This window comes from Trichechus manatus, unplaced genomic scaffold (assembly GCF_000243295.1).
Source record: "Trichechus manatus latirostris isolate Lorelei unplaced genomic scaffold, TriManLat1.0 scaffold00128, whole genome shotgun sequence".
Lineage (NCBI taxonomy): Eukaryota > Metazoa > Chordata > Mammalia > Sirenia > Trichechidae > Trichechus > Trichechus manatus.
Genome location: NW_004444064.1, coordinates 7,761,578 through 7,788,527, shown reverse-complemented (window position 1 = coordinate 7,788,527; position 26,950 = coordinate 7,761,578). Strand labels below are relative to the sequence as shown.

The window sequence follows — 26,950 nt, the reverse complement described above, 5'->3', positions numbered from 1 at the left end:
GGCAGTGGTGGTGATGGTAGAGGTGGTGGTGGTTGTGGTGATGGTGGAGGTGATGGTGGAGGTGATGGAGGCAGTGGCAGTGGTGGTGATGGTAGAGGTGGTGGTGGTTGCAGTGATGGTGGTGGTTGTGGAGGTGATGGTGGCATTGGTGGCGGTGATGGTGTCGGTGATGGTAGAGGTGGTGGTGGTTGTGGAGGTGATGGTGGTGGTGGTATTGCTGCTGCTGTTGCTGGTAGTGTGGTGGCGGTGGTTGTCAGAGTTTAAGTGAAATAGCTGTTGTTATTAGGTGCCATCGAGTCGGTTCCAACTCATAGCAACTCTATGTACAACAGAACAAAAACACTGCCGGGTCCTGCGCCATTCTCACAACGGTTTTTATGCTTGAACCCGCTGTTGCAGCCACTGTGTCAATCCATCTCATTGAGGGTCTTCCAACTTGTCGCTGACCCTCTACTTTACCAAGCATGATGTGAAATAGCAACAGTAACAGGCACTGCTTAGTGGTGCAGTGCTTAGAGCTCGACTCTTGAGGCTGAATCTACAGTTCAACCACTGCCTCTGCCAGAAGTAGTCACTTGGCCAAGTGACTTAACCTCTCTCTGCCTCAGTTTGCTCCTCTGCACAACAGGGTTGATACCGCTGACGACAGAGGTTGCTGTGAGCGCCGAATGAGAATGGATACAAGACCTTCGCCAGGGGCCTGGTCACCATCACGATCCCATCACAAACCACAACGTGCCAGGTGACATGCGGGGCGTATCTTATTCTCCCCACCACCTGGCCAGGGAGGGGTTTATATTTCACAGACCAGACACCAAATACACAGCTGGAAAGAGAAGGAAGCACCCAAAGCAAGCCCATATCCAACCAGTGTCTCCCTGGATTCCAACTTTCTCCAGGCTGGGTGGATTCTAACTTGTATTTAAAACTTCAACGTACAGTTCATCATTATACCATGAGAAGCCTCTGTTAATTTAGACATAGCACTAAAAAGAGAGATAATTAGAGCTTCTCACAGGATACTCAGCCCCACACCAAGAAAGCCAGTGTCACACGCAGCATCTGAGGATGACTCCCAGCACCAAGTGCCAACACTGCTTCCCCTGAAGTTTTCCAAATAAGCCCCTATATTCCAAGACACACTTATCACACTTCCTAAAAGAGATGCCGGTCTTTCTCAGGGAGCTCCTATAACGCACCACCCCCAAACCCTGATTCTTGTAAAGTCGTTTCGTCAATGAGCTTCCACGCTGTAGCCCTCACACGCCGCCCTGGAAGTGAGCGCGACGCTTTGATCACGTGGCTGCGTCGCGGATGGCCACCACCATGTCCTGTGGACAGATGGCCGGGGCTTAGGTCCCATGACATGGGAAGAAAAGCTTCCTTTTTCAGAGAAGGAGAGAGGGAGAGGAGTCCTCATCTTCTAAAGACACCAACTGAAGTGTTTCTGGATGAAATGTCTGAGATGGCTGCAACATAATCCAAGGGGTTCAAGAAGAGGTGCTGGGGTGATGGTGAAACAAGATTGGCTGTGTCGATCCTGCGTGCTAGGTAGATGGGGGTTAGTTATACTCTCCCCGCTTTCCTTGTGTGTATGTCTAAAATCTTCCATAATTTAAACAAATGGTAATTTAAAAAAACCCCTACTGTATATGAAAACCAAGGAGCCCTCGCGATGCAGTGGTTAAGCGCTCAGCTGCTAACTGAAGGGAAGGCAGTTGGAACCCATCAGCCACTCTGCAGGAGAAAGATGTGGCAGTCTGCTCCCTTAAAGATTTACAGCCTTGGAAACTGTATGGGGCAGTTCCACACTGTTCCACAGGGCCGCTGTGAGTCAGAATCAACTCAACAGCAACGGGTTTGGTTTGATTTGGGGTTATATGAAAACCTAAAAGAAAAGTTTTCTTTTTCTCGGTCAAGTATTCTAGAGCAAACCTCTTCCAGGATGTGAGGAAAGAGAACATAGGCAGAAATCTGTTGCTCTTGCGTAACAGTGTAATTAAAGTCTGGGAGAAAAACGTTCATCCTGTGCGTGTTGGGACTGGAAGAGAAAGCAGAGAGAATCCCTGAAGAAGAGCTGAAAGGCCACGATTCTGTACTCACAAGGCCCACGGGGAATGCCTCCCCTGCAACCAAGCCCTCGCTGGACCTACCGCTGCCCTGGGCCGAGGGGTGCATGTGTGGTGCAAACCATTAACTGCTTGGCTGCCAACCCAAAGGTTGGGAGTTCGAGTCCACCCAGAGGCAGGCACCCCCTGAAAGAAAGGCCTGGTGATCTACTTTTGAAAAATCAGCCATTGAAAACCCTGTGGAGCACAGTTCTACTCTGATACACATGGGGTTGCCATAAGTCAGGGTCAGCTCGACCACAACTGGTTTGGGTGAGGAGGATGGATTCCCCTTGAGCCGGCTCAGGGTCTCTGCACCCAAGAAAATCCCCTTAGGAAAATACCACAGCCACTGTACAAACTTGTGCAGGGTGAGCTTGCTGTATCTTACTCAGCTAAGGCTGGGCAGGGTGTGGATGGCATCCATCATCAGTCCTACAGGACGATGCAAAATGCTCCCATCTGTGCACAACCCAAGGTCCCTAGGTGGCCCAAACAGTGTGTGCTGGACTACTAACCTAAAGGTTGGTGGTTCAAACTCACTCAGCACCACCACGGAAGAAAGTCCTGGTGATCTGCTTCTGGAAAGATTACAGCCAACAAAACCCTACGAAGCAGTTCTATTCTGTAACATGTGGGGTCACCATGAGTCAAAATCGACTTGATGGCAACGGGTGTGTTTCTTTGGGGTGCACAACCCCGTTCTGTGTGTAGGATACATGTTGGGGGAGGGTCTGTTGATGAACAAGATAGTTGCAGAGTGACTACTCTGGGGCTTCAGGGTGTTTAGGGGCTGCCGGAGGAAGTCCAAGCCCAGGGCCCCCCGGGGAGCAGGGCAAGCCTGTCCTGCCCCATGAGGAGCCTGCAGGGAGGCTCCAGAACATACACAGGCCGGAAGCATGCTCATAAAGAGGACAGCAGAGATGCTGGCTGGTCAGCTACCTTCTTATCTAGCTCATCGAGGATGTTATTACATAACAGAAACCCCTGGGTTCAGGCAGATGTGTCCTTATCATTAGCCCAAATGCCAACCATAATCCCCTTGCTAAGGCCGAGTTAGAAAGTGGAGAAAGATACAACCTGATACAAGGGGGGGGGGCAGGGGGAGCCTAAGAAGGGGTGCCTTCATGCCCCTGAAATCCTAAGTTTGTCTTTCTCTTATGCCTTTGTAAAGATCACAGCCAAGAAAACCTGATACAGCACTTCTACTCTCGTAACACGTGGGGTCACCGTGAGTTGGAATTGACTCAATGGCAAGGGTTTTTTTTTTTTTTTTTTTTTAGTTTCCAGTTTTTAGAAAAATTTTTCTTCTTCTTCTTCTTCTTCAGAATTCTATACAGCAGGGAGAGAAAATGAGGATGCCGACATCAAATTCAGGATGAGTTTGGAACCCATGGCAGGGTGCGGCTTAGTTACTGAAAAAGGACACCGTTGTTAGTCTATCGCCCCATATGGCAATTCTAGAACACAAACCCCGGCAACGATATTAACAAGAGGCCTTGGCATCTTATCATCTTCACGGACTGCGTGTTAAGTAACTTCCCGCCCAGGACACTTACAAGGGAAACCAGCTCGATGCCTTTGCAAGAAAGCACCCTAAAAATGCGCCATGGTTGACCTAGATGTTGTCCGAGAATGGAAAAGGATCTAAGGGATCCAAGCTTGCAAGGGTGTCCTGCTCCCGACTTATCTTCCCAGGAGTCCAGCTAGATCCCAACAGGGTCTCCCCTACTGAGGGGGGTGAGGTACTCGGAACACCCCCAGGATCCCCCCTTCCCTAGCTAGCAGCCAAATGAAGGCAGAGGGCAGCCGCCCAGGGGATGGAGGTGCCTGTCCACCCAGCTGGCGGTCCTCTCTGCCCCACAGGGGAGCACTGGCCACAGCCGCCACCAGGTGATGGCAAGTCTCATTTCCTCACCAGCCAAGAGAACACAGAAGTCAAGAACTAGGTAGAATACTGCCATCAAAACAAAACAAGACTCCGAGTGGGCAAGTTTCCATGTCTGTGACTAGTAAAAACTTCAAAGAATACAGTGGAAAGGACAGGAAGGACGTGGCTGAGTGTAGCAGAAAGAGAAGATAAAAACCAGGTGCTTTTGAGTTGATTCTGACTCATGGCAACCCCATGTGTGTCAGAGTAGAACTGCGTTTCATAGGCTTTTCAATGGTTGATTTTTTGGAAGTAGATCACCAGGCCTTTCTTCTGAGGCACCTCTGGGTGGACTTGAACCTGTTACTTTTCAATTAGCGGTGGAGCGCATCAACCATTTGTACCACCCAGGGGCTCCAAAAAGAGGATAGACTCCTGAAAAAGAGTTTATGCACTTCTCTGTTGTTTTTAACTTTTTAATTTGCGTGTACTATTTCTGTAATTGAATTAAAACAATTTAATCACCTGCTTTCTAAGGTTGCTTTTATATACTGTATACTAAGCCCCTTAAAAATGCTCAGACTCTTCACCAAGTATTCCCATTTCTAGCACAATGAAGAAATAAACACACAAATAAAAATAATAATAGAGACAGGGTGAAAATAGCTAATGTATGAGTGCTGATTACGTGTTTGGCATTGTTCCACATGCTTTACGTGGATGAACTCATCCCATCCTGGTGGCCAGCCTAGGAGGTGGATATGACCACCTTCATATCCAAGGCTGAGAGAAGAGAGAGATGGGACTGAAGGCCTTACCCCCTCAGGAGTGGGGGGCAAGCAGTTGGACCTCTCAGTCTCCCTGGCCCTGCTCTTAGCCAATGTTAATTGCCAGCAGCCAGCTCTTGAGGAAAATCCTTATCTCTTTCCGCTTCTCCTCTTTAGTTCCTTGATGATCTTCTCCATTTGTGCTAGCTTCTCTGTGCCTAGTCTGCTCTTTTTTATATCTCAGAGGGGGCTGGTTTAAGATACATCCTACACTGATTAACATAACAAAGAAAGTCTTATTCCCAAATGGGATCACATCCACAGGTATGGGGGTTTAGGATTTGCAACACACATATATATATATGTATTTTTTTTTTTTGGTAGAGCTTTTTTTTTTTTAATTGTGCTTTAGGTGAAAGTTTGCAGCTCAAGTGAATTTCTCATACAAAAATTTATACACGTATTGTTATGTGACACTAGTTGCAATCCCTATAACGTGACAGCACACTCCCCCTTTCCACCCCGGGTTTCCCATGTCCTTCCAACAACCTCTTGTCCTTTCCTGCCTTCTCAGCCTGCCTCCAGATAGGACCTGCCCATTTAGTCTCATGTATCTGCTTGAACTAACAAGCACAGTCTTTACGAGTATTATTTTATGTATAATAGTCCAGTCTACTCTTTGAAGAGCGGGCTTTGGGAGTTATTTTAGTTCTGGGTTAACAGCGTCCAGTGACCATGGCTTCTAGGGTTCCTCCAGTCTCAGTCAGACCATTAAGTCTGGTCTTCTTATGTGAATTGGAGTTCTGCACCCCACTTTTCTCCTGCTACATCCGGGACCCTCTGTTGTGTTCCCTGTCAGGGCAGTCATTGGTGGTAGCCGGGCACCATCTAGTTCTTCTGGTCTCAGGCTGATGGAGTCTCTGGTTTATGTGATCCTTTTGTCTCTTGGGCTAATATTTTCCTTATATCTTTGGTGTTCTTCATTCTCCTTTGCTCCAAGTGGGTTGGGACCAATTGATGCATCTTAGATGGTTGCCAGCAAGCTTTTAAGACCACAGACACCACTCACCAAAGTGGGATGCAGAACATTTTCTTAATAAACTTTGTTATGCCAACTGATATAGATGTCACCCAAAACCACGGTCCCCAGAACCCCGCTCCTGCTACTCTGTCCGTCAGAGTGTTTGGTTGTGTACAGGAAACTTCTTAGCTTTTGCTTTAGTCTAGTTGTGCTGACTCCCCCTATATTGTACAACACATATTTTTGAAGGACACCATTCAATCCGTAACACTAACCTTCACAGCTATACAACTTTGACACTTGACAATGATTGCTACATCACCCTGCTAAAAGAAGGACAAATGGTGTTTAGATAAAGCTCATTATGGAAGGAATGAAGGCCTTGCACTATTTCCACATCTCTGCTCCCTCCTTCACATCTCCAGGCCAGGCCTGAACTCTCCCCTCCACTCTTAACTGACACGTTTCCAACAGTGTCAGGAGACACACAGAGAAACCATCCACCATAGAGGCAGTTGGTCCCTATTGGCCAATAACAGAAAGGACGCTCCCTGTGCCGAGAGTCACTTCCCCAGCAGGGGGCCTGGGTGGGTCAGGCTGGCAGCCCTCTGTGCCTCAGCTCCCCAGACTACAAAACCAGGCACCAGACCACCCACTCGCCAAGGCGTCTTCCAGCTCCGCAGTTGGGCCAGTCCCAGCATCCTGCATGGTTGCTGCAGGCTTCCTCCTGCAACTCCGGTATCTTCCAGAGACATCCTCACACACAGTACAGGGATGCTATAGTTGTGCGGTCCCAGTATTGGCAAGGGTCTGGGGAAAGAGATCGTGGTGGGGCCTTTAGTCCTGTGCTGGCAGGCCAGGTACACTGGGACACCACTTTGGAGACCATTTCAAGGATACCTGGTCAGGCCAAAGTGGTCACGTCTTCGACCCAGCAATTCCACATCTACCCTTGAGAAAGTCTCATGAGTGTGCCAAGGAGACAGGAGATGGGCAATATGCTTGCTCACTGCAGCATGATTTGCACTTGTGAGAAGAGAAAACCGCCTCATTCTCCATCTTGGAAGAGGGAAAAATGACCTCCATTTCATCCATACAATGGAGCCCTGAATTGTGGCTGAACTGAACAAACGAGCTATCATGCTCCCTCCCTCTCTCTATACACAGAAATCATTGTCACGTGTGGAAAGTTCTACAGCTGTGAAGGTCAGGCTTAACCAGGCATAGGCAGGGATGCTGTGGCTTGCAGACTTCTGGAAACAGCAACCTTAGGATGCAACTGACCCATCCCTCCTGTCATGGGTTGAATTATGTCCCCCAAAAAATGTGTGTATCAGTTTGGCTGAGCCATGATTCCCAGTATTGTGTGGTTGTCCCCCATTTTGTGATTGTAATTTCATGTTAAAGAGGATTAGGGTGGGATTGTAATACCCTTACTAAGGTCACATCCCTGATCTACTGTAAAGGGTGTTTCGCTGGGGTGTGGCCTGCACCAACTTTTATCTTACAAGAGATAAAAGGAAGGGGAAGCAAGTGGAGAGTTAGGGGACCTCATACCACCAAGAAAACAGTGCCAGGAGCAGAGCGAGTCCTTTGGACCTGGGGTCCCTACGTGGAGAAGCTCCTAGTCCAGGGGAAGATTGATGAGAAGGCTGACAGAGAGAGAAAGCCTTCCCCTGGAGCTGATGCCCTGAATTTGGACTTTTAACATACTTTACTGTAAGGAAATAAACTTCTCTGTCAAAGCCATCTACTTGTGGTATTTCTGTTATAGCAGCACTAGATGACTAAGACACCTCCCAGAGGTAGACACTCACCCATCCATCGGTCAGTTTGTTGCACTGTGGTGGTTTGCGTGTTGCTGTGATGCTGGAAGCTATGCCACCAGCATTTCAAATACCAGCAGGGTCACCCATGGTGGACAGGTTTCAGCAGAGCTTTCAGACTGAGACGGACTAGGAAGAAAGGCCTGAAGATCTACTTCCAGAAAACAGCCCACGAAAGCCCTACGGATCACAACGGTATGATCCACAACTGATCACAGGGATGGCACAAGATCGGGCAGCATTTCGTGCTGCTGTGCGCAGGATTGCCATGAGTCAGAGCACATCCAGCAGCAGCTAACAACAATACACGCATATATAAACCAGACGTCGTTGAGTCAAGCCCAACTCATGTGTTACAGGTAGAACTGTTCTATCGGGTTTCTGTGGCTGTCATCTTTACCGAAGTAGATCTCCAGGGCTTTCTACCATGGCACCTCTGGGTGACTTCCAACCATCAACTTTGCAGTTAGTAATCCAATGCAAACAATTTGCACCATGCAGGGACCTTCACATAGGTTTATACATTATATGTTTTTATATTTTATGTATATATATAATGTACATATATAAACCTGCACGAATTTCAAAAATGTATAAAGAAAAAGCTTGTTGCAAAACTGTATATAAAACATACTAAAAGATTTAAATGCATAAAACAATACTCCAGCTGTGACAGGGATGAGATACACAAGGCAGGGGTGGGGTTCAGAAGCCTGGCAATGCTTTCCTTCTGGATTCTGGAGCTGGGGTCACTCCATGATCCCTTTCTCACTGTCTGTTAAATGGTACACAAATTCTTAATTAATAATAAAATTAGTTAGATCCATAGAGATTAGATAGTATCTTTAACACATACATATATGCAGCAGTAAAGTATAAACACACGGCTGAGAAGGAAGAAAGAACAGCCCCATTTTAGGAGCATGTCACGCTGAGGGCGGAGGCAGGATGTGATGGAGAAGGGGGCCTTGCTGTTGATCATGTTTTTTAAATATACTCTCTATATACACTGTGAGGGGTAAGATTGTGCGTCAACTTGGCTGGGCCATGATTCTCAATGTTTTAGCAGTTGTATAACGTTGTGATCACTTCCCTGTTGAGATGTGATACATGATCACCCCCATGATGGGATCTGCTGTGAGTGGCACCAGCAGGGGCGGGGCCTGTGGTGGCTCACTGCCCCTCAGCCTTCATCTCTCCGCTCTGTGCCGCCTAGTCCTTCCTGCTCTCCTTGACGGAGCTTTTGCTTGTTCCGGATCCTGCAGCTGGCTCCTGTTCGTCTGACCTCCGGTTCTTGGGACTTGAGCTAGTAGCTTACCTGTGGTCTTGCCTGCCGATCTTGAGATTCGTTGACCTTCACAACCTGTAAGCAAGAGCCCTGTTCTCCGGCCTGCCGATCCTGGGTTCGCCAGCCCCTGCAGCTATGCGAATCTGGAGAAGCCTCTCTCTTGCCCCACGGACTTGGGATGTTAAAGCCTCTAAAAAACCATTTCCTTGATATAAATCTCTTTCTTTATATATATTTATATGCTTTACTGGTTTTGCTTCTGTAGAGAACCCAGCCTAAGACACACACCAATTGAAAATTACATGTGAGCCATCTGAAACAAAATCAACAGTTGATTCACTGTTTCTCCAAAAGTTTCTCAGGTCTTGTAAACATTTTTCATTTAAAAGAAGCTTTAAATTTATTTATGGTATCCAACCAGTCTAAGGAGCCCTGGTGACACAGCATTTAAGCACTCGGCTGCTAACGGAAAGATTAGCTGTTCGAACTCACCAGCTGCTCCGCAGGAGAAAGATGTGGCACTCTGCCTCTGTAAAGATTACAGCCTTGGAAACCCTATGGGGCAGTTCTACTCTGTCCTATAGGGTCGCTATGAGTCAGAATTGACTTGATAGCAATGGGTTTTTTGTTTTCTTGGTTTTGACCAGTCTAGTGAGTTCAATCTGTGGACTATTAGCAACAGTAAAATAAACTTTAAGTAATATCTAGATGGTTCAAATCTATATATTGTGCAGTAAACTATGTATAGATACATATGTATGTATATATATGGATGTATATATATACATATAAAAGTTGTATTGAGATATTATTCACATACCATACAATTTACCCATCTGAACTATACAATTCAATGGTATTTAGTATAGTCACAGAATTGTGCAGCCATCACCACAATCACTTTTAGAAAACTTTCATCACTCCAAAAAGAAGCCCTGCCCCATTAGCAGTCATTCCCCATACCTCTCCAAACACCCCTTCCACCCAGCCCTAGGCAACCTGTGTCCATGGATTTGCCTGTTCTGGACATTTTACATCAATGGAGTCCTTTCATATAAGCGGAGTCATACAGTATTTGTCCTTTCATGTCTGGCTTCTTTTCACTCAGCATAATGCTTTCAAGGTCCATTCATGCCATGAAATGTGCCTTAGTCATCTAGTGCTGATCTAACAGAAATACCACAAGCGGATGGCTTTTAATAAAGAGAAATTTATTCTCTCACAGTCTAATAGGCTACGAGTCCAAATTTAAGGCATCAGCTCCAGGGGAAGGCTTTCTCTGTCGGCTCTGGAGGAAGGTCCTTGTGATGCATCAGTCTTCCCTTGGTCTGGGAGCATCTCAGCGCAGGAACCTCAGGTCCAAAGGACCCACTCTGCTCCTGGTACTGCTTTCTTGGTGGTATGAGGTCTCTGTGTGTCTCTGCTCCCTTCTCTCTTTTATATCTCAAAAGAGATCAGCTAAAGATACTATCTAATCTTATAGGCCTCATCAGTATAAACATCACTAATCCATGTTATTACATCATAGTGATAAAGTTTACAACAGATAGGGAAATCACATCAGATGAGAAAATGGTACACAGTTATACAATACTGGGAATCATGACCCAGCCAAGTTGACGGTATTTGGGGGGGACACTATTCAATCCATGACAAGTATCAGAACTTCTTTCCTGTATAAGGTTAGATGATACTCCATTGCACAAATGCACCATATTGTATCTATCCATTCATCAGTTGATGGACCAGATATTTTTTGTGATGGAAGGTTTTTACCTTTTCAATACTCTAAATCGAAACAAACCCCCTGCTCCCAGCTGTAAATTCACCTCCTCCTGTCTAGAAAGGCCCGCCACAGGTGAGCCTCTCTCCCCCACCTGCCACTCACCTTTTCCTGGTTGGACCTGGCCACACTCGAGACTCGTTGCACGGCCAGCTCCAGGGGCTGCTGCAGCAGGTCCTCCTCAAAGGCCAGGAGCAGTGGGCCCTGGAACAGAACAGGAGAATGAGGACACAATCCACACGGGGTTTTGTAAGTTTTGTAAGAGTGTTTTGTAAGTTGCATATGTGCTATAAAGCTCTGCGCATTTCAGAAAATACAAAGAGACTGACTTTAGTTAAGCTGTACTTCTACAAAGCTTTTGTGGTTGTTAGTTGCTATGGAGTTACTCTGACTCGTGGCGACCTTATGCACAACAGAACTGTTGCCCCGTCCTATGCCATCCTCACCATCCTTGGTATGTCTGAGTTCATCGCTGCGCTATTGTGTCAATCCATCTCACTGAGGGTTTCCCTTGTTTTCACTGACCTTCTACTTTATCAAACATGATGTCCTTTTCTAGCGAATTCTACACAGCAGCCACAGTCAGTATCAGCCCGTTTACATGCCTATGAACCAGCTCGCTATGGATGGCACGTGGCAGGCAGGAGCCAGCTATGGTAGAAAGACGAGAAATGGAGCAAAGCACAGCAACGAAACCACAGACTCACCTCCTGTGCTGGAATAAGGGCTGTGACGGGCATTTGGATCATATTTACAATGTAAGGAAAGAACCCAGCCTCCTCAGAAAGGGGTGCTCTGTGCTCCTCAGGGCTCATGGGCTAGCACAGTCTCTGGAAACAGGCTCGAGGCCTCTGGCCTCCCCCTTTTTTGGTGACGGTCCTTGTTATGGATTGAATTGTATTCCCCAAAAAGATATGCTAAAGTCCTAACCCCTAGTACCTGTGAACATGACCTTGTTTGGAAATAGGGTCTTGGAAGATGGTACAGGGTGGGTCCTAATCCCACCCACGTTACGTCTTATAAAAGAGAAGAGATGCAAATACAGACACAGGGCGAAGACACCACGTGAAAACGCACCTACAAGCCGAGGCATGCCGAGGACCGCTGGGAGCCACTGGAAGCTGCGAGACAGGCATGGAACAGGTTCTTCCTCAGAGCCCTCAAAAGAAAGCTACATGGCTGATAACTCTGATTTGAACTTCTAGCCTCCAGACAATAAATTATTATCTAAAACCCAAACCCAAACCCACTGCGGTAAAGTCCATTCTGACTTATGGCGAACCCATGTGTAACACAGTAGAACTGCTCCATGGGGTTTTCTTGGCTATAGTTTTTATGGACTCACATCACCAGGTCTTTCTTCTGCGGTGCTACTGGGTGGGTTCAAATCACCAACCTTTAGGTTGGTAGTCAAGCACAAAATATTTGCACCACCCAGGGGCCTATATATCATGTTCATTGAGACACAATCCTCACACCATACATTCACCCATCTAAATTGTACATATCAATGGTATTTAGTACATTCACAGATGTGTGCAACCATCACCACAATCACTTTTAGAACATGTTCATCATTCCAAAAAGAAACCTTGTACTTATCAGCAGTCACTCCCCACTTCTCCCAAACAAACAAAAGAGGACAATACATTTCTGTTCTTTAAAGCCACCCGCTTGGTGGTATTTTGCTATGGCAGCTGTAGGAGACTAATGCAGACCTCCACTTTGACTTTACAGAACTCTCTTCCCTATTCTGAGTGGCTGCCTTGTCATGCAAGGTGGCAGTGCCAACTATGGTGGCATTGTCATTCAAGGTGGCCCCCTGTTCTCCTCTCCCACTGCCCAAGGGGTAGGTAGGCAGGAACCTCAAGGAACCAGAAATACACCTTGGCTGGAAATACGTCAGTCTGCCTGCTATGCCAGGGAGCTGGCTCTTCAGCCCCTGCTTCACAGACCTCCGGAGCTGCCCGGCTCCTGCCCTCACAGCCTCGTCCACCTTCACTCTGGGCATCCTCAGCATCCTTCCAGTGAACTCTTCTGTGGCTAAACTCAGCCTGTGTCAGTTTTGGCGCTTGCAGTTAAAAATTTCCAAGTGATAGATACATGATTAAATTAATAGGACCACAGGCGGCAAGACTGGTGTTTTATAACAAACTATCAGGACTTGGACAGCCAACCAAGTCTTGTCATTCTTAAAGTAAGTTCTCTTGAGAGGCTAACCACTTGTGCCAACAATATGATCCTGGATGGAACTGCTTCTTAAATTTTTTTCCTGACATGCAGGAGAAAGGGCATCATAGTTAAATAAGCTCTGATTTGGTGGTTACAAATAAAACTCAGCCCCACAGCTTCCCATCAAGTGTGTTCTGCTTCACTGTGGAAGGAACGCTAAGGGTGAGCTAGTTCCACCAACAAGGCATGGCCAAGGGTGGGAGAATTCAAGCTGGGAAAGTGATGCAAACATTATTCTGGCAAGCAAAGTGCAAATGAGCAAGCAATGACGTTATCCTGTGGCTATTTCTTAAGAATTCCCAATAATTAAGAGAAAAAGCTACAAGGCAGAGAACATTTTCAGTTACATACTCCTAACCTCACCGTTTTAGTAACATCTACCTCACACGCAACCACCAGAGGCTTCCATGCTGCTATGAGGCTGAACAGGTTTCAGGAGCGCTTCCAGACTAAGAGGGACTAGGAAGAAAGGCCTGGTAATCTACCTCCGAAATCCCTATGGATCACAATGGTCCCATCTGGAAGCGATCATGGGGATGGCACAGGAGGGGGCAGCGTTTCACTGCATTGCACACGGGGTCACCATGAGTTGGGGGGCAACTCGATGGCAGCTCACGACAACAAAAATCTCACCCCCAAAAACATCATCAGGGGAGAATTAAATCTGCTTCTTGAAAGTGATGACAGCTTGGTGTCAGGGCTGCTCTGCCGACATTCTCCACGACTAGACTTGTGTTGGAGTGACTGCTGTGAGCCTGGAGGTGTCATTGAACTGTGAACTGAGCCTGCCTGGTTGAGGGAAGAGCTCCCAGCCAGAGCCCAGTGCCAGGCAGGGAACAGACCCGTCCGCAGGAGATGATACAGCTGTTTGACACCAGTGGGTGAAACAATGTGCCGTCTGTGCCGGCCCGAGGATACAGTGTTTCCTCACATAGGCCCATGCAGCCTCCTCCCCTGTATAAGTCTGTGCTGCAGCATATGCTTTTGATGTGCTCTTTTACCAGAGCCCCTGAGTGGCACAAATGGTTAAGTGCTGGACTGCTAACTGAAAGGCCGGCAGTTCAAACCCACCCAGAGGTGCCTCAGAAGACAGGCCAGGCGATCTGCTTCTGAAAGGTTTCAGCCTTTGGAGCAGTTCTACTCCATACACATCGGGTCGCCATGGGTTGGAGGTGACTCGAGCGCAACTAACAAGAATAATCCTTTTACCCGGGGCAGTGGCGGTTCAGTGGTACAATTCTCCCCTTCCATGCAGGAGACCTGGGTTTGATTCCCAACCAATGCACCTCACGCATAGCCACCACCTGTCTGTCAGTGGAGATGAATGGATTTCAGCAGAGCTTCCAGAAGAAGATGGAGTAGGAAGAAAGGTCTGGTGATCTTCTTCTGAAAATTGGTCTGATCCACAACCAATCATGGGGATGGCGCAGGACCGGGCAGCATTTTGTTCTCTTGTGCTTGGGGGTCACCATGAGCTGGGGCTGACTTGATGGCAAGCTAACAACAACAACCCTCTTACCTATGGTACTTTCTAGAAGAAAACCCTGAAAAGATTTTGCTGGAAAATCTAAGGTCAAGAGGTAGCCTCACAAAGGAAATAATCTTACTAAATCAAAATAAGGACAGAGAGATTACCTTTTCCCTTTCCATGTTCAGACCTCCATCACCCACAAGTAACAGGGAGGAGGATGTGTGTGCAGCACACTACAGAGACCCACATACCTCTGACACTCTGTCCCTCTCAGAGGCCACATCGCAGACTCTTCCCATTTAGCCTCAAGTAAGACTACGTTCACGCAGAGAAAGAAACGTGTGAGAATCGCCAGGAAGATGCTACAAAAGAAAAATTACTGGGGGAGGGAGCAGGTGTACCACTATTTCCGGTTGTCACCGAGTGGACTCTGACTCATAGTGACCTTACAGATAACAGAGGAAATGTTGCTCAGTCTTGTGCCATCTTCACAATCATTGCTATATTTGAGCCCACGGCTTTAGCTACTGTGTCAGTCCACCTCATTGAGGGTTTCCCTCATTGTCCCTGACCCTCTATTTTACCATTCAGGATGTCCTTTTCTAGCAATTGGTCTTTCGTGATGATGTGTCCACAGTAAGTGAGCCGAAGTCTCACCATCCTTGCTTCTAAGGAGCGTTCTGGTTGTATTTCTTCTAAAGCCGACTTGTTCATTCACCTGGCAGTCAGTCCATGGTATATTTCAATATCCTTCACCAATACCACAGTTCGTATGCGTCAATTCTTCTGTCTTCCTTGTTCAATGTTCAGCTTTTGCATGAATATGAAGCAACTTAAAAAGACTATGGCTTGGGTCAGATGCACCTTAGTCATCAACGTGACACCTTTGCTTTTGAAAACTTTAAAGAGGTCTTTTGCAGCAGATTTGCCCAATACGTCATTACATTTCTTGACTGTTGCTTCCTTGGGCACTGATTGTTGATCCAAGTGGAGTGAAATCACTGACAACTTGATAAAAACCAAAAACCAAACCCCTTGCCGATGAGTCAATTCTGACTCATAGCAACCCTATAAGACAGAGTAGAACTGTCCCGTAGGTTTCCAAGCAGCACTTGGTGGATTTGAACTGCTGACCTTTTGGTTAGCAGCCATAGCTCTTAACCACTGCACCACCAGGGCTCTGACAACTTGATAGAATCTCCATAATGAAAACAGTGTGGTACTGGTACATAAACAATCAGACCAGTAGACTGAAATATGAAGTCCAGCATAGAGCCAAATACCTGTGGAAACTTAGCATATGACAAAGGTGGGATCTTAAATCACTGGTAAAGATATTTTTATAAGAAGCTAGGACAATTGAGAGCCCATTTGGAAAAAGATAAAATAGATCCAGATCTCACTCCATACATAAGAATAAACACCAAATAGATCATGGATCTAAATGTAAAAAAAATGAACCATACAGAACTGGAAGAAAACAGGTGATCCTTCTTTTACTCAGTGTTGAGAAAGACTTTCTGACTATGACTAAAGATCCAGAGGTGATAAAAAAATTGATAAATTTTTTACCAATAAAAAAATGCATGACAAAAAATACTGTAAACAAAGTCAAAAGGCAGTGAGAAACTACTCACAACATATGCTACAAAGGGCTAAAATCCTATGAGTTGGAATCGCCATGAGTTGGAATCAACTCGATAGCAATATGAAAACATATATGCAGAAGGTTATTAATTGCTGCATTGTTCGTAATTGTAAAAATATTGGAAATAACATTAATGCCCATACACAGGAGAACCAAACCCATTGCCATCGAGTTGATTCCAACTCATAGTGACCCTATAGGACAGAGCAGGACTGCTCCATAGGGTTTCGAAGGAGCGGCTGGTGGATTCGAACTGCTGATGTTTTGGTTAGCAGCCAAGCTCTTAACCGCTGTGCCACCAGGGCTTCATACGTAGGAAAGTGGCTCAATAAACTATGGTACAGCCACGTAAAGGAGTACTATGCAGCTGTAAAAAAGAACAAGATTTTCCTGAACTGATATGGAGTAATTTCTAGAACATGCTGTTGAGTGAAAAAAAGCAAACTGCAAAAAAGTATCTAAAGAGCGTCGCTTTCATGTGAGAAAACACAGCTATCTGCTCCTGTGTGCGAAAAAAATACAGGAAGGATAAAGCAGAAACTAACGAGACTGGTTACCTACAGGGGGTGGGTGGACTGAGAACGGAAAGAGTAGGGGAGTGGGGATGGAGTAGTAGCGGTGAGGGGGGTGACATTTCTTAGGACTTCTAGAACTACAGTATCGGTTCACATTCCCTTCACACACCCCAAAACTTACAATTAAAACCAATCAGGATGTGGGCGGGGGACCCCAGGTGGACTACAAATACTAACAAATGAACCTAACTGTATTAAGAATGGAGCCCTGGTGGTGCAGTGGTTAAGAGCTCAGCTGCTAACCAAAAGGTCGGCAGTTCGAATCCACCAGGCACTCCTTGGAAACTCTGTGGGGCAGTTCTACTCTGTCCTATAAGGTCGCTAGGAGTTGTAATTGACTCGATGGCAACAGGTTTGGGGTTTTTTTGGGGGGTATTAATAATGAATAACACAACCATCCTGAGGAGGGTGGAAAAAATATTATTAGCTTAAATAACTTTGGAAATCAATATTTTGACTACACAGAAATGTTATAATTTAGTCAGCAAGTGAATTTCTCACAGCAGTATGGGTTAGCGGTTCAGAAACTACTTTATGTGTATAGTAGAACAGACATACAAGTAAATATACTATAGATATTAAGTACGATATTTCTTGCTCTTGGAGAAAAAAGTTAAAAATAAGGAGAGAAGACAAAAATGAAGTCTGTGGTACTGAATCAGAATCCACAGTATTAGTACAAATGCATGGTTTTTAATATATCTACAGAAAGATATGGAAATACAGATGTGTGTGTATATAGGAGTTAGTATACATACATATATTTCCACTGAGAGAAGGGCCCTGGTGGTGCAAGTGTTAAGTACTTGGCTGCTAACTGAAAGTCTGGAGATTCGAGTCCACCCAGAGGCACCTCGAAAGAAAGATCTGGTGATCTACTTCTGCAAAATTAGACATGAAAACCCAGTGGAGTGCAGTTCTATTCTGCAACACAGGGGTTTCGCCATGAGTCAGAATCGACTCAACAGCAACTGGTTCACCCACGAGAGGGTCTAGAAGCAATAACACCCTAGCAATAATGAGCACACCTCGTGCCCAAATCTTGGTTTCTAAACATCAATGAAAGGAATCAGGGGTCCTTAGAGAAGTGGTTGACTCCAGGGCAGAGCCAGGGCAGGGAAAATACAAGATGAGTCTAGAATAAACATCATGTTGTGGAACCAGAATATAAGGAAATGTTTAATGAAAAAAAAAAAAGGAGGCCTGACAAAAGAACACAGATGCAACCCCAGAAAGAGTTAGTAATTGCCAAAGCTAGAACAATTCACGCAACAAAATAAATAGTAATAGTATTGGACTATAACCCATAGAATAAAGTAAATACCCATGAGTCCAGAAAAGGTTTACATACAAAGAAACACTCTTTGATGGTGACCAGGGATGGAGGGCGGGGGGGGGGAGCACTAAACAGACAATAGATAAATGTTAACTTAGGTGAAGGGTGAGACAGTACACAATACTGGGGAAGCCAGCACAGCTTGTACAAGGCAAGGTCATGAAAGCTCCATAGACACATCCAAACTCCCTGAGGGACCGAACTGCTGGGCAAAGGGCTGTGGGGACCATGGTCTGGGGGAACATCTAGGTCAACTGGCATAATATAGTTTGTAAAGAAAATGTTCTACGTTCTACTTTGGTGAGTAGCATCTGGGGTCTTAAAAGCTTGTGAGCAGCCATCTAAGATACTCCACTGGTCTCACCCCTTCGGGAGCAAGGGAGAATGAATAAAACAAGATACAAGGGAAAGATTAGTCCAAAGGACTAATGGACCACAACTACCATGGCCTCCACCAGACTGAGTCCAGTACAACTAGATGGTACCCAGCTACCACCACTGACTGCTCTGACAGGAATCACAACAGTGGGTCCCAGACAAAGCTGGAGAAAAATGTGGAACAAAATTCTAACTCACAAAAAAAGACCAGACTTACTGGCCTGACAAGAGATTGGAGAAACCCCGAGAGTATGGCCCCTGGACACCCTTTTAGCTGAGTAATGAAGTCACTCCAGAGGTTCACCCTTCAGCCAAACAGCCCCATAAACAAAATGAGACTAAAGAGGCACACCAGCCCAGGGACAAGGACTAGAAGGCAGGAGGGGACAGGAAAGCTGGTAATAGGGAACCCCAGGTTGAGACGGGAGAGTGTTGACATGTCATGGGGTTGTTAACCAATGTCATAAAACAATATGTGTACTACTGTTTCATGAGAAACTATTTGTTCTGTAAACCTTCATCTAAAGTACAATAAATATACGTGTATATATTTGCAAAAAAAAAAAAAAAAAAACCTGAGTCCATACCGTTATAGACAACCACTTAGGTATACAAGTGGAGAAGTGGCAGCTCTTTCTGACAGAATTCTAATTAATAAATGCAGAAGGAAAGAGGAAGTTTAAAAAAAAAAAAATCACCATTAGACAAACTCCACAAAAATAACTGGTGCAGACAAGATCCACTGATGGACACTAACATCAGTGGGCAAAAGTTTGAGGAAAAACAGGATTTGCACAGTCTCAAAGTCTCTCCCCTCAAGATATGTGTCACCCACCTGGGGGAAAGACATAACTTTACCGAGGAGAAATGAGATAGAAACCACCTTAACCACGGGATCAAGACGAACATCTCTAGCAATAAGACATACTGACATCCTGAACCCCATGATCCAAACCCCAAAACAAACCTGCTGCCATCGAGTTGATTCCGACTCCTAGCAGCCCTACAGGACAGAGCAGAACAGCCCCACAGGGTTTCCAAGGAGCGGCTGGTGGATTCGAACTGCCGACCTTTTGGTTAGCAGCTGAGCTCTTAACCACGGCGTCATCAGGGCTCCAGGATATAATGCACTAAACGACACATCATTTCTGGAGTCCAATCACGTGAAAACCCCAGACAAATTGATGGACACTTGGAAGAATAATACCAATAATCCTCAGAGGTGTCAAGGTCAGGAACAACCGTTACAGACTGCAGGAAAAGGAGGAGAAATAACTAGCAATGCCAGGTGAGGGTCTGAATCGGATTCTGGAATAATAAAAAGAACACTAGAGGGGAAACCGGTAAAATTCAAATAAGATCTCTGGTTTAAACGCCTTGTGCCAATGCTACTTTCTGGGCTCTGATATTGTACTATAGTTATGCCAGATGTTAGAAGTCCCTAGTGGTGCAAAGCGGTGCAAACAGTTAATGCGCTCAGCTTCTAACTGAAGGGCTGGAGGTTACAGTCCACCCAGACAGACGTACCTTGGAAGAAAGGCCTGGCGAGCTACTTCTGAAAAATCAGCCATTGAAAACCCTATGGAGCGCAGTTCTATTCTGACACATACGGGGTCGCCATGAGCTGGAATCTCCTCGATAGCAATTGTTTTTCTATGTCAGGTGTTGATATTGGGGGATTTTGGGGGAGGAATATATGGAAACCTTGAATTCTTTTTACAACTTCTCTGTAAATCTAAAAGTAGTTTAAAATAAAAAGTTTAAAAAAAATAAATAAAAGGAGACTTTGTAGGAGAGCAGTCCACCATTACTGACCAGGCATTTTGCTAAATGTCTTACGCAGGTCCCAGTCTGCCCTCACCTCATCTCCACGAGAGCGGATCTGTTTTCCTGCTTGAGCCCCAATGTCTCCCAGTGTACCGAGGACGGGTCTGAAGCACAGAGAGGTTCAGGCTTGCCCAAGTTCACACAGCTACCAAGTGCAGAGCTGGACCTTGAACCCTGGCCGTCTAGCTCCAGAGGCTGCCTTCTGGCCGAACCAGTGAGCGACCCAGGTCTTCCCAGCAGCTGCAGGCCGCCTGCCCTCTTCGGCCACCTATACGTGGGCCGGTAGGAGTGGACGATAGCTTTGGCCGAACCGTAGCCGATGTTCACACCACCACGTCTTCCTTCCCGAGTTCCTGTCCCGCTGGGAGAAGGGGTGGGTGCAAAGAACAACCTGAACTGGCGCCCCTTCCCGAGCCTACTATTGACAATTTGCACAGTCATCAGAGGGTCTTCTTTCCTGTTGAGTCTTTAGAAGTAGAAAACAAAGCACACTGAATGGCTTGTTCTTCCAAGGCCTGGCCGGCTCCCAGAGGGGAAAGGCCTGAGTCCAGGGCCACGTTTCTAACAGGGCTTGTCATTCACCCCACCAGTGGCAGGGGGCCTGCTCCAAGCTGGCCTTGGGGCTGGGCACTGGGTCCGGCTGGGCCTGGACAGACCCAGGCTCTGCCCCAGTCCACAATCCCGGGAGGCGACAAGGGGCAGGAGTGACCACAAGGTCCCGACCCTGAGGACAGTCTGCCAGGGACGGGGACAGGGCGGCATCCTCGCGGAGTCAGAACATCAGGGACCTTTGAGCTGAGATCCAAAAGATCTCAGAAGTTAAATGAAGAGTAAGGAGATAAGTGTTGCAGACAGAGACTGACTGGAATGTCCCAGAAAGGAAAGAGACCCGGCTGTTTGAGTAACACAGAGGAGGGTGGTCTGAGGGGACATGGCAGAGAGGCCAGGCTTAGCAACCCCCTGAGGCCCATGAAGTTCTCTTAGCCAAGGTGGCCTCCATGTTCTTGCAACTGACTTCGTATATGGACGACAGCAGCTTTGGTCGTTGGTCAAGGGGCTTGGATTTTTGTGTGCAGAGCCCAAAGGTCATTACATAATACAAAGACTGAATTCTTGTCCTTGTGTTTACTTTTTAAATTGCAGAAGCTCACGTACAAGTCAGAGCTATTAATAACATGCTCTGAATTTACACAGCATCTTTGTTTTTACGAAGACCACAAATTGTCCCACGGCCTTGGTCATTTGCATTTAGAACATTTCTGAGCCAAAGGACTAAAGAAACAAACAGCCGTGGTGAACCTCCTAATCCAGGGCCTTGGCCAGCTTGCACTGCTCGCTGCTAAACCCACCCAGAGAGTTGGCGAAACCACCAACGCTCCCGACTCAGGGTCCAGGCAGCATCAGCTAAGACAGGAAGCGTGGCCAAGCCCACTCGTGGGGGTCGCCCGGTTACAGAGTGGGTGCGAGTATGGACACAGCAATCATGGAGCACCCCAGGTGGGAGCCAGAGGGTGTGTGGACCCCCCCGGTATAACCAACTGAACTGCAGATCATTCTGTAAACGTTAATGCCCACACAGGGGAATGAAAGGAAATCTTCAGCTGCTCCCTTTGGATAATGCAATGTTAGTTCTCAGTGGTAACCGAAAGGCTGGTGGTTAGAACCGACCTAGAGGCACCGCGGAATAAAAGGCCTGGTGATCTTCCGGAAAGATTACAGTCAAGAAAATCCTATGGAGCAGTTCTACTCCGTAACACGCGGGGTTGCCATGAGTCAGAAGTCAGCTCGACAGCACAAGACAACAGTAACAAAGTTCGTAGTCTTAAGTAGCTGGAGCAGCAATTGAGCCTGTGCGGGGATTTTTCTGTGCTCGGGGTACAATGAGATCAGGTGGTTCCAACGCCAGACAGAGTGGAGGTGTGAGACACAAGGTGACAGCCACCACTTTAAGGTGCTGGCGGTGAAGGGGGTACGCTCTCAGGGGATGGCTTAGAGAACAAAGGTTTCTACCACTCCGTCTCACTGGTGAGAATACAGCATGTCCCCCTACTAAGTCTGAATTGGGGTTGGGGTGTGAGAGGCCTGTGGCTCCCCCCACACCCGGTGTTCACCCGGCCACTGGTAGTCAGTGATGGCATCCTTGAGGGTCTCTCTAGCTCAACATCCTTTATACTGTGAAGGTATTTGTGGAGTGAGGGTCAGAATCCAGCGCCCCTCTGAGAGAGGAAGCCTGTGCAGCCACAGTGCCTGCCCATTAAGGGACAAAGGACGCTCATTTACCAAGCCCCAGACCCTAGGAGATCAGAGCCCCATTGTTGGGATGCTACCTGAAACAATCATGCCCGTTTCTTCCCTTCTTGCTAGGCTGCATCTAAAGGCAGCATTGTGTCCCAAGGGCAATGTGGCTGCAGCCCTGGATGGACAGGGGCAGCCCTAGGCCAGGGTCTCGGCCACCTCAGCAAGCCCCTTCAGCTCATGGACTTCAGTCTCCCCTTTTGGAGAAGTAAGGGGCCATGCTGGAAGGGTTTGGGGCTTCTTTTAGGCTTAAAACCCAAAGCTGGATTAAAACTTAGAATTGTTGTTGTTAGCTGCTGCTGAGTTAGCTCCTGACTCATTCCTACCCTGTGTGTGACAGAGTAGAACTGATCCATACGGTGTGATTGGCTGTAATCTTTACGGAAGCGAATTGCCAGGCCTCCCTTCTGCAGAGCCACTGGGTGGCTTCAACCACCAGTCTGTCTGTTAGCAACTGATCACAAACCACTTGCGCTACCCAGGCGACTTAAAACTTTTCGAGTGGGCAGACCTACTACTTCCATTTGAAAGAAAATTACACCTTTCATGGAAGTTGCTGGATATGAGCACGTATTTACCAGTGTCTCCCCAGTCCCCATCACCCATCTGTCAGTTTGTTGTACTGTACTGGCTTGTGTGTTGCTGTGATGCTGGAAACTATGCCACCAGTATTTCAAATACCAGCAGGGTAACCCATGGTGGACAGGTTTCAGCAGAACTTCCAGACTTAGACTAGGAAGAAAGGCCTGGCGATCTGCTTCTGAAAATTAACCAATGAAAACCTTATGGATAACAACAGAACACTGATCACTATAGCCTTTAAATTCAGGGTGGTCCTGATTTAAATGATCCTGCCTCATGTCCTGACATTTCCTGATTGGGTTCAGAAGACACAATCCAGGCATGCTGGAAGATGAACCCCTACAATGGGCTCAAACGTGCCACCGATTGTGAAGATGATGCAGGATCAGGCAATGTTCCGCTTTGTTATGCATAAGGTCACCATGAGTCAGAGGACGTGACAGCAACTAACAACAATAATTCTGGACCCCAAGTGACACGCCAAGAACTGGTTTCCTCCCTGGCCAGGGCACCGCAACAGCAGGACAGGGAGGGTTCGGGGCACGGAACTATGGGTCTCTGAGCCACAAGCAGGGATTAATGAGGATCCAGTTGTAGGGGGAGGCGGGCAAAAAGTCTTGCAGGGGAGGTGGCCGAGGTCAGGACACCCACAGACACAAATACCAGTGCCTGCTCACCCATGTGGTCAAGGGAGGGTGTGTGACAAGTCAGCTGTAGCGAGTTGACAGATCTCAACAGCTTGCAAAACCTTACACTTGAATTACTATATCACACAACACTCCCAGGCACCAGGGCTGCGTCTGATGGGAAAATACCATAAGACCAGCATTGCAGAACCAGCCCGCCTCCACTCAGACCCGTCAGAGGAAGCTCGGGCCTGCTTCTGGCCTTGACCGCAGGTATGTTATTGCTACTTCCAGGAAGGAGCCTGGAAAAATGGAATGTTTTAGGGTCTGCAAGTCTCTGGCAGGTAGAGAAAACACAAACTAACCAAATCTGTCTCTTCCGTTCCTTGACGACCAAGCCCTGCCTCCTCTCATTGTGGTTAAAATCTTTTCTAGGGTAAAAGGTTTTCATCTGGAACCTTCAGATATTGTCCTCAGCATTACTCGACCAAAGACAAATGCCAGAGCAGGGGATTCCTCCCTTCTCTCGCAACACCCCAGGTATATGGATCGTCCGCAAGAGTCACACCTAAGGCGATCATGTTTTCTGAACCCAATCAGGAAGTGTCAGGACATGAAGTAGGATCATTTAAATCAGGACCACCCTGAATTTACAGGCTGTAGGGTCACCACAGAACCCCTGGGCAGTGCAAACGCCCCACTATGAACTGGAAGGTTGGCAATTCGAACCCATCCAGACGTGCCTCTGAAGAAAGGCCTGGTGATCTACTTGCAAAAGGTTGCAGCCTTGAAAACCCTGTGGAGCACAGTTCTACCCTGACACACACAGGGTCACCAGGAATCAGAATCAACTTGACAGCAACTGGGTTTTTTTGGTTTTGGGTCACCACGTCTGAGCCTGAAATGCCGTCAGGGGTCTCCATGCTAGAACTGAAAGGATCCTACAGACCATTCACCCAACACTCGCTCTCTCGCACCTGCTCACACAACCAGCCAGCAGCGGACTCAGTGCCAGAACCCAGGTCTGGGACATCCAGTAACTTAGGGGTCAGTGACAGCAGCTCCGTGACAAAACAAAAATCTGTACTTATGTGTGTGAGGACATGTAGCTTTAGGGCTCCCACAAGAGATGGGCAGTTTCTCCTGGGAGGAAATGTCTGGCTCAGGACATCCGGAACACAAGATTCTAGGCACCAGGACGGAAGTCAGTCTACTGACCTTGAAGCCTCTTGTCATCCCAAGAATACACTTATTTATTCAAGAGTTCAGAACAAGAGCTTTGGAATTGTTGACTTTCCGCGAATTTGTACTAGAAGCTTTGCTGTTTTTTGAAAACCACAGTCATCCAGCCTCTCAAAACTGATGGTGACATGTGTCTGTGCCACGGTCAAGGGACAAAGGCCAGGCAAAGGACCCACTGGGGGAGACTTTGAAGGCTGGTGGATCCAGACACTCAGCATTCGCTATTTCCAAAACCAACAGCCACAGGTTTCTCCACTGAGGTACACCAGCAGGTGCAGGAACATGTAATCTTGAAAACACCAAGGACCAGCCAAGACGGGGAGGTGCTTCCCTAAACACAACAGTCCTTAATCCCTCCTATAAAAACCAAACCCATTGCCATGGAGTGAATTCCAACTCATCGCAACCCTACAGGGCAGGGTAGAACTGCCCCGTACGGTTTCCGAGGAGTGCCTGTGGATTTGAACTGCCGACCTTCCGCTTAGCAGCCATAGCACTTAACCACTACACCACCAGGGTTTCCAGTGGAGTGCCTAAAAATAGCAGACGCCAAGAACTTATTAAAGGAAGATGTCTTAAAAGTAAAAATAAACCACCAAGTAATTAAGGATGAAAGAAATATAAGCACAGGAGCGTGGCTCGAGCGCTAAAGACTAGGTCCCTGTGCTTTGAGATGAGTCAGACTCACCAGGACTCAAATCCCAGCTCTGCCACCCACAGGCTGACACCCTGGGCAGGTTGCTTAACCTCATCAGGCCTCAGTTTCCTCATATGGAAAATGGTGCCCACAGCGATGTCCCAGAAATTGTGAAGATTCGAAGAGATGATATAGACACCTAAAACCCCCAATACAACTCTAGCAAATGACCAGCCCTCAACACAGTCACTATTTGTATATGCCAGAAATGCAAGTCTTAAGGGGAATAAATTTCTGGTGATGATAAGCTCCGTAGAGGCAGAAGCATATTTGGGTCATAGTTATTCGTATATCAACTGCAAAATCTGTTAAATTCCGGGCGCCGGAATCCACGTGGGACTCAGGAAGGGCAGGTACGAGCTGGGACCGGAATCGGCCCCTCTGCCAAGTCCCTCCAACAACGTCTGTCCCCTGGTGGAGCGGGGCCTGATCACTCTGATGCTTGGTGAATACATTAGAATCACCAACGGTTCTCCGCTTCCCAGATCTTTCTCCTAACTTTCAGAGATGCTCTGTCACGGGCGAGGCTCACTTCGGATTCAGTCAAGGGCCGGTGAGCCACGGCTCCAGGGAAGAGCTCTGGCCCTACGCCTGCACCCCGCCAGCAGCGCTTCGGAACCCAGCGCACCGCCGTTCTCGCAGGAACTCACCCCTTTCTTTTTGGCCTCCTCGTTCAGAGCCATCACCCAGGCCGCTTGCCACTGGCTCCGCCAGCTGTTTAGCGTCAGGATCCAGGTCAGCAGGGCGTCCGTTTCGGGGCGCTGCCCCTCGCCAGGTTCCTCTGTCCGCCGTTGGGGCCGGGGTCGCGCCCTGGCCAGCGCCCATTGCGCCAGGTACAGGCCCACCGTGCCCAGGGCCGCGACGAAGAGCAACACCAGGATGAGCCACTGAACCTCACCTAGCCACGAGCCCAGCCGGGACATGGTGCTGGCGCATACCCGGCCGCCTCCCCTCAGCTCCCCAGCGCAGCCCGGGTCCAGCGCGCGGCGCCCGCGGGAGGCGGGCTCAGGACATCAGCCCGCGGACCGGCGGGGCTGGCGGGCGCGGAGGGAGGGCCGGGGGTGCGGCGGCAAAGTCGGGCGGACGCTGAGGAGCCGGGTTCACTGTCCGCTCCGCGGCAGGACGCGGGAGCGGAGGCCGGGAGGAAATGCCCGGCCTGCGCACAATGGCCACCGCCGGGAACGCGCCCCCTCCAATCACACCTGGAAAATGGGGACGCACGGGCGGACCCCGCCGCGGGCGCCTGCTACTCGGGCGTCTGGGAAGTTCCTGGACCACGGTCTGGGCGCGCTTCCTCCTCCGCGCGCCGCCCGGGGCGTCCAGCCTGCGGCCCAACAGTGGCCGGGAGGAGGCCCGGCCGGGGGCGGGGCGGGGCCGG

At 47.9% G+C, this 26,950-nt stretch overlaps 1 protein-coding gene across 1 annotated transcript in view; it reads right to left on the bottom strand.

The window, feature by feature from the left end:
• The window catches only part of C2CD2 (C2 calcium dependent domain containing 2), a 73,956-nt gene extending 47,461 nt beyond the window's left edge, over positions 1 to 26,495 (bottom strand). Inside the window, exons 1-2 of the mRNA XM_004384873.1 lie at positions 26,223 to 26,495; positions 10,769 to 10,867 (exon numbers count right to left, since the gene is read on the bottom strand). Of these exons, the coding sequence (XP_004384930.1) occupies positions 10,769 to 10,867; positions 26,223 to 26,495 (372 nt within the window). The remainder of the gene's footprint in view (positions 1 to 10,768; positions 10,868 to 26,222) is intronic.
• Between the last annotated feature and the right edge of the window lie 455 nt (positions 26,496 to 26,950).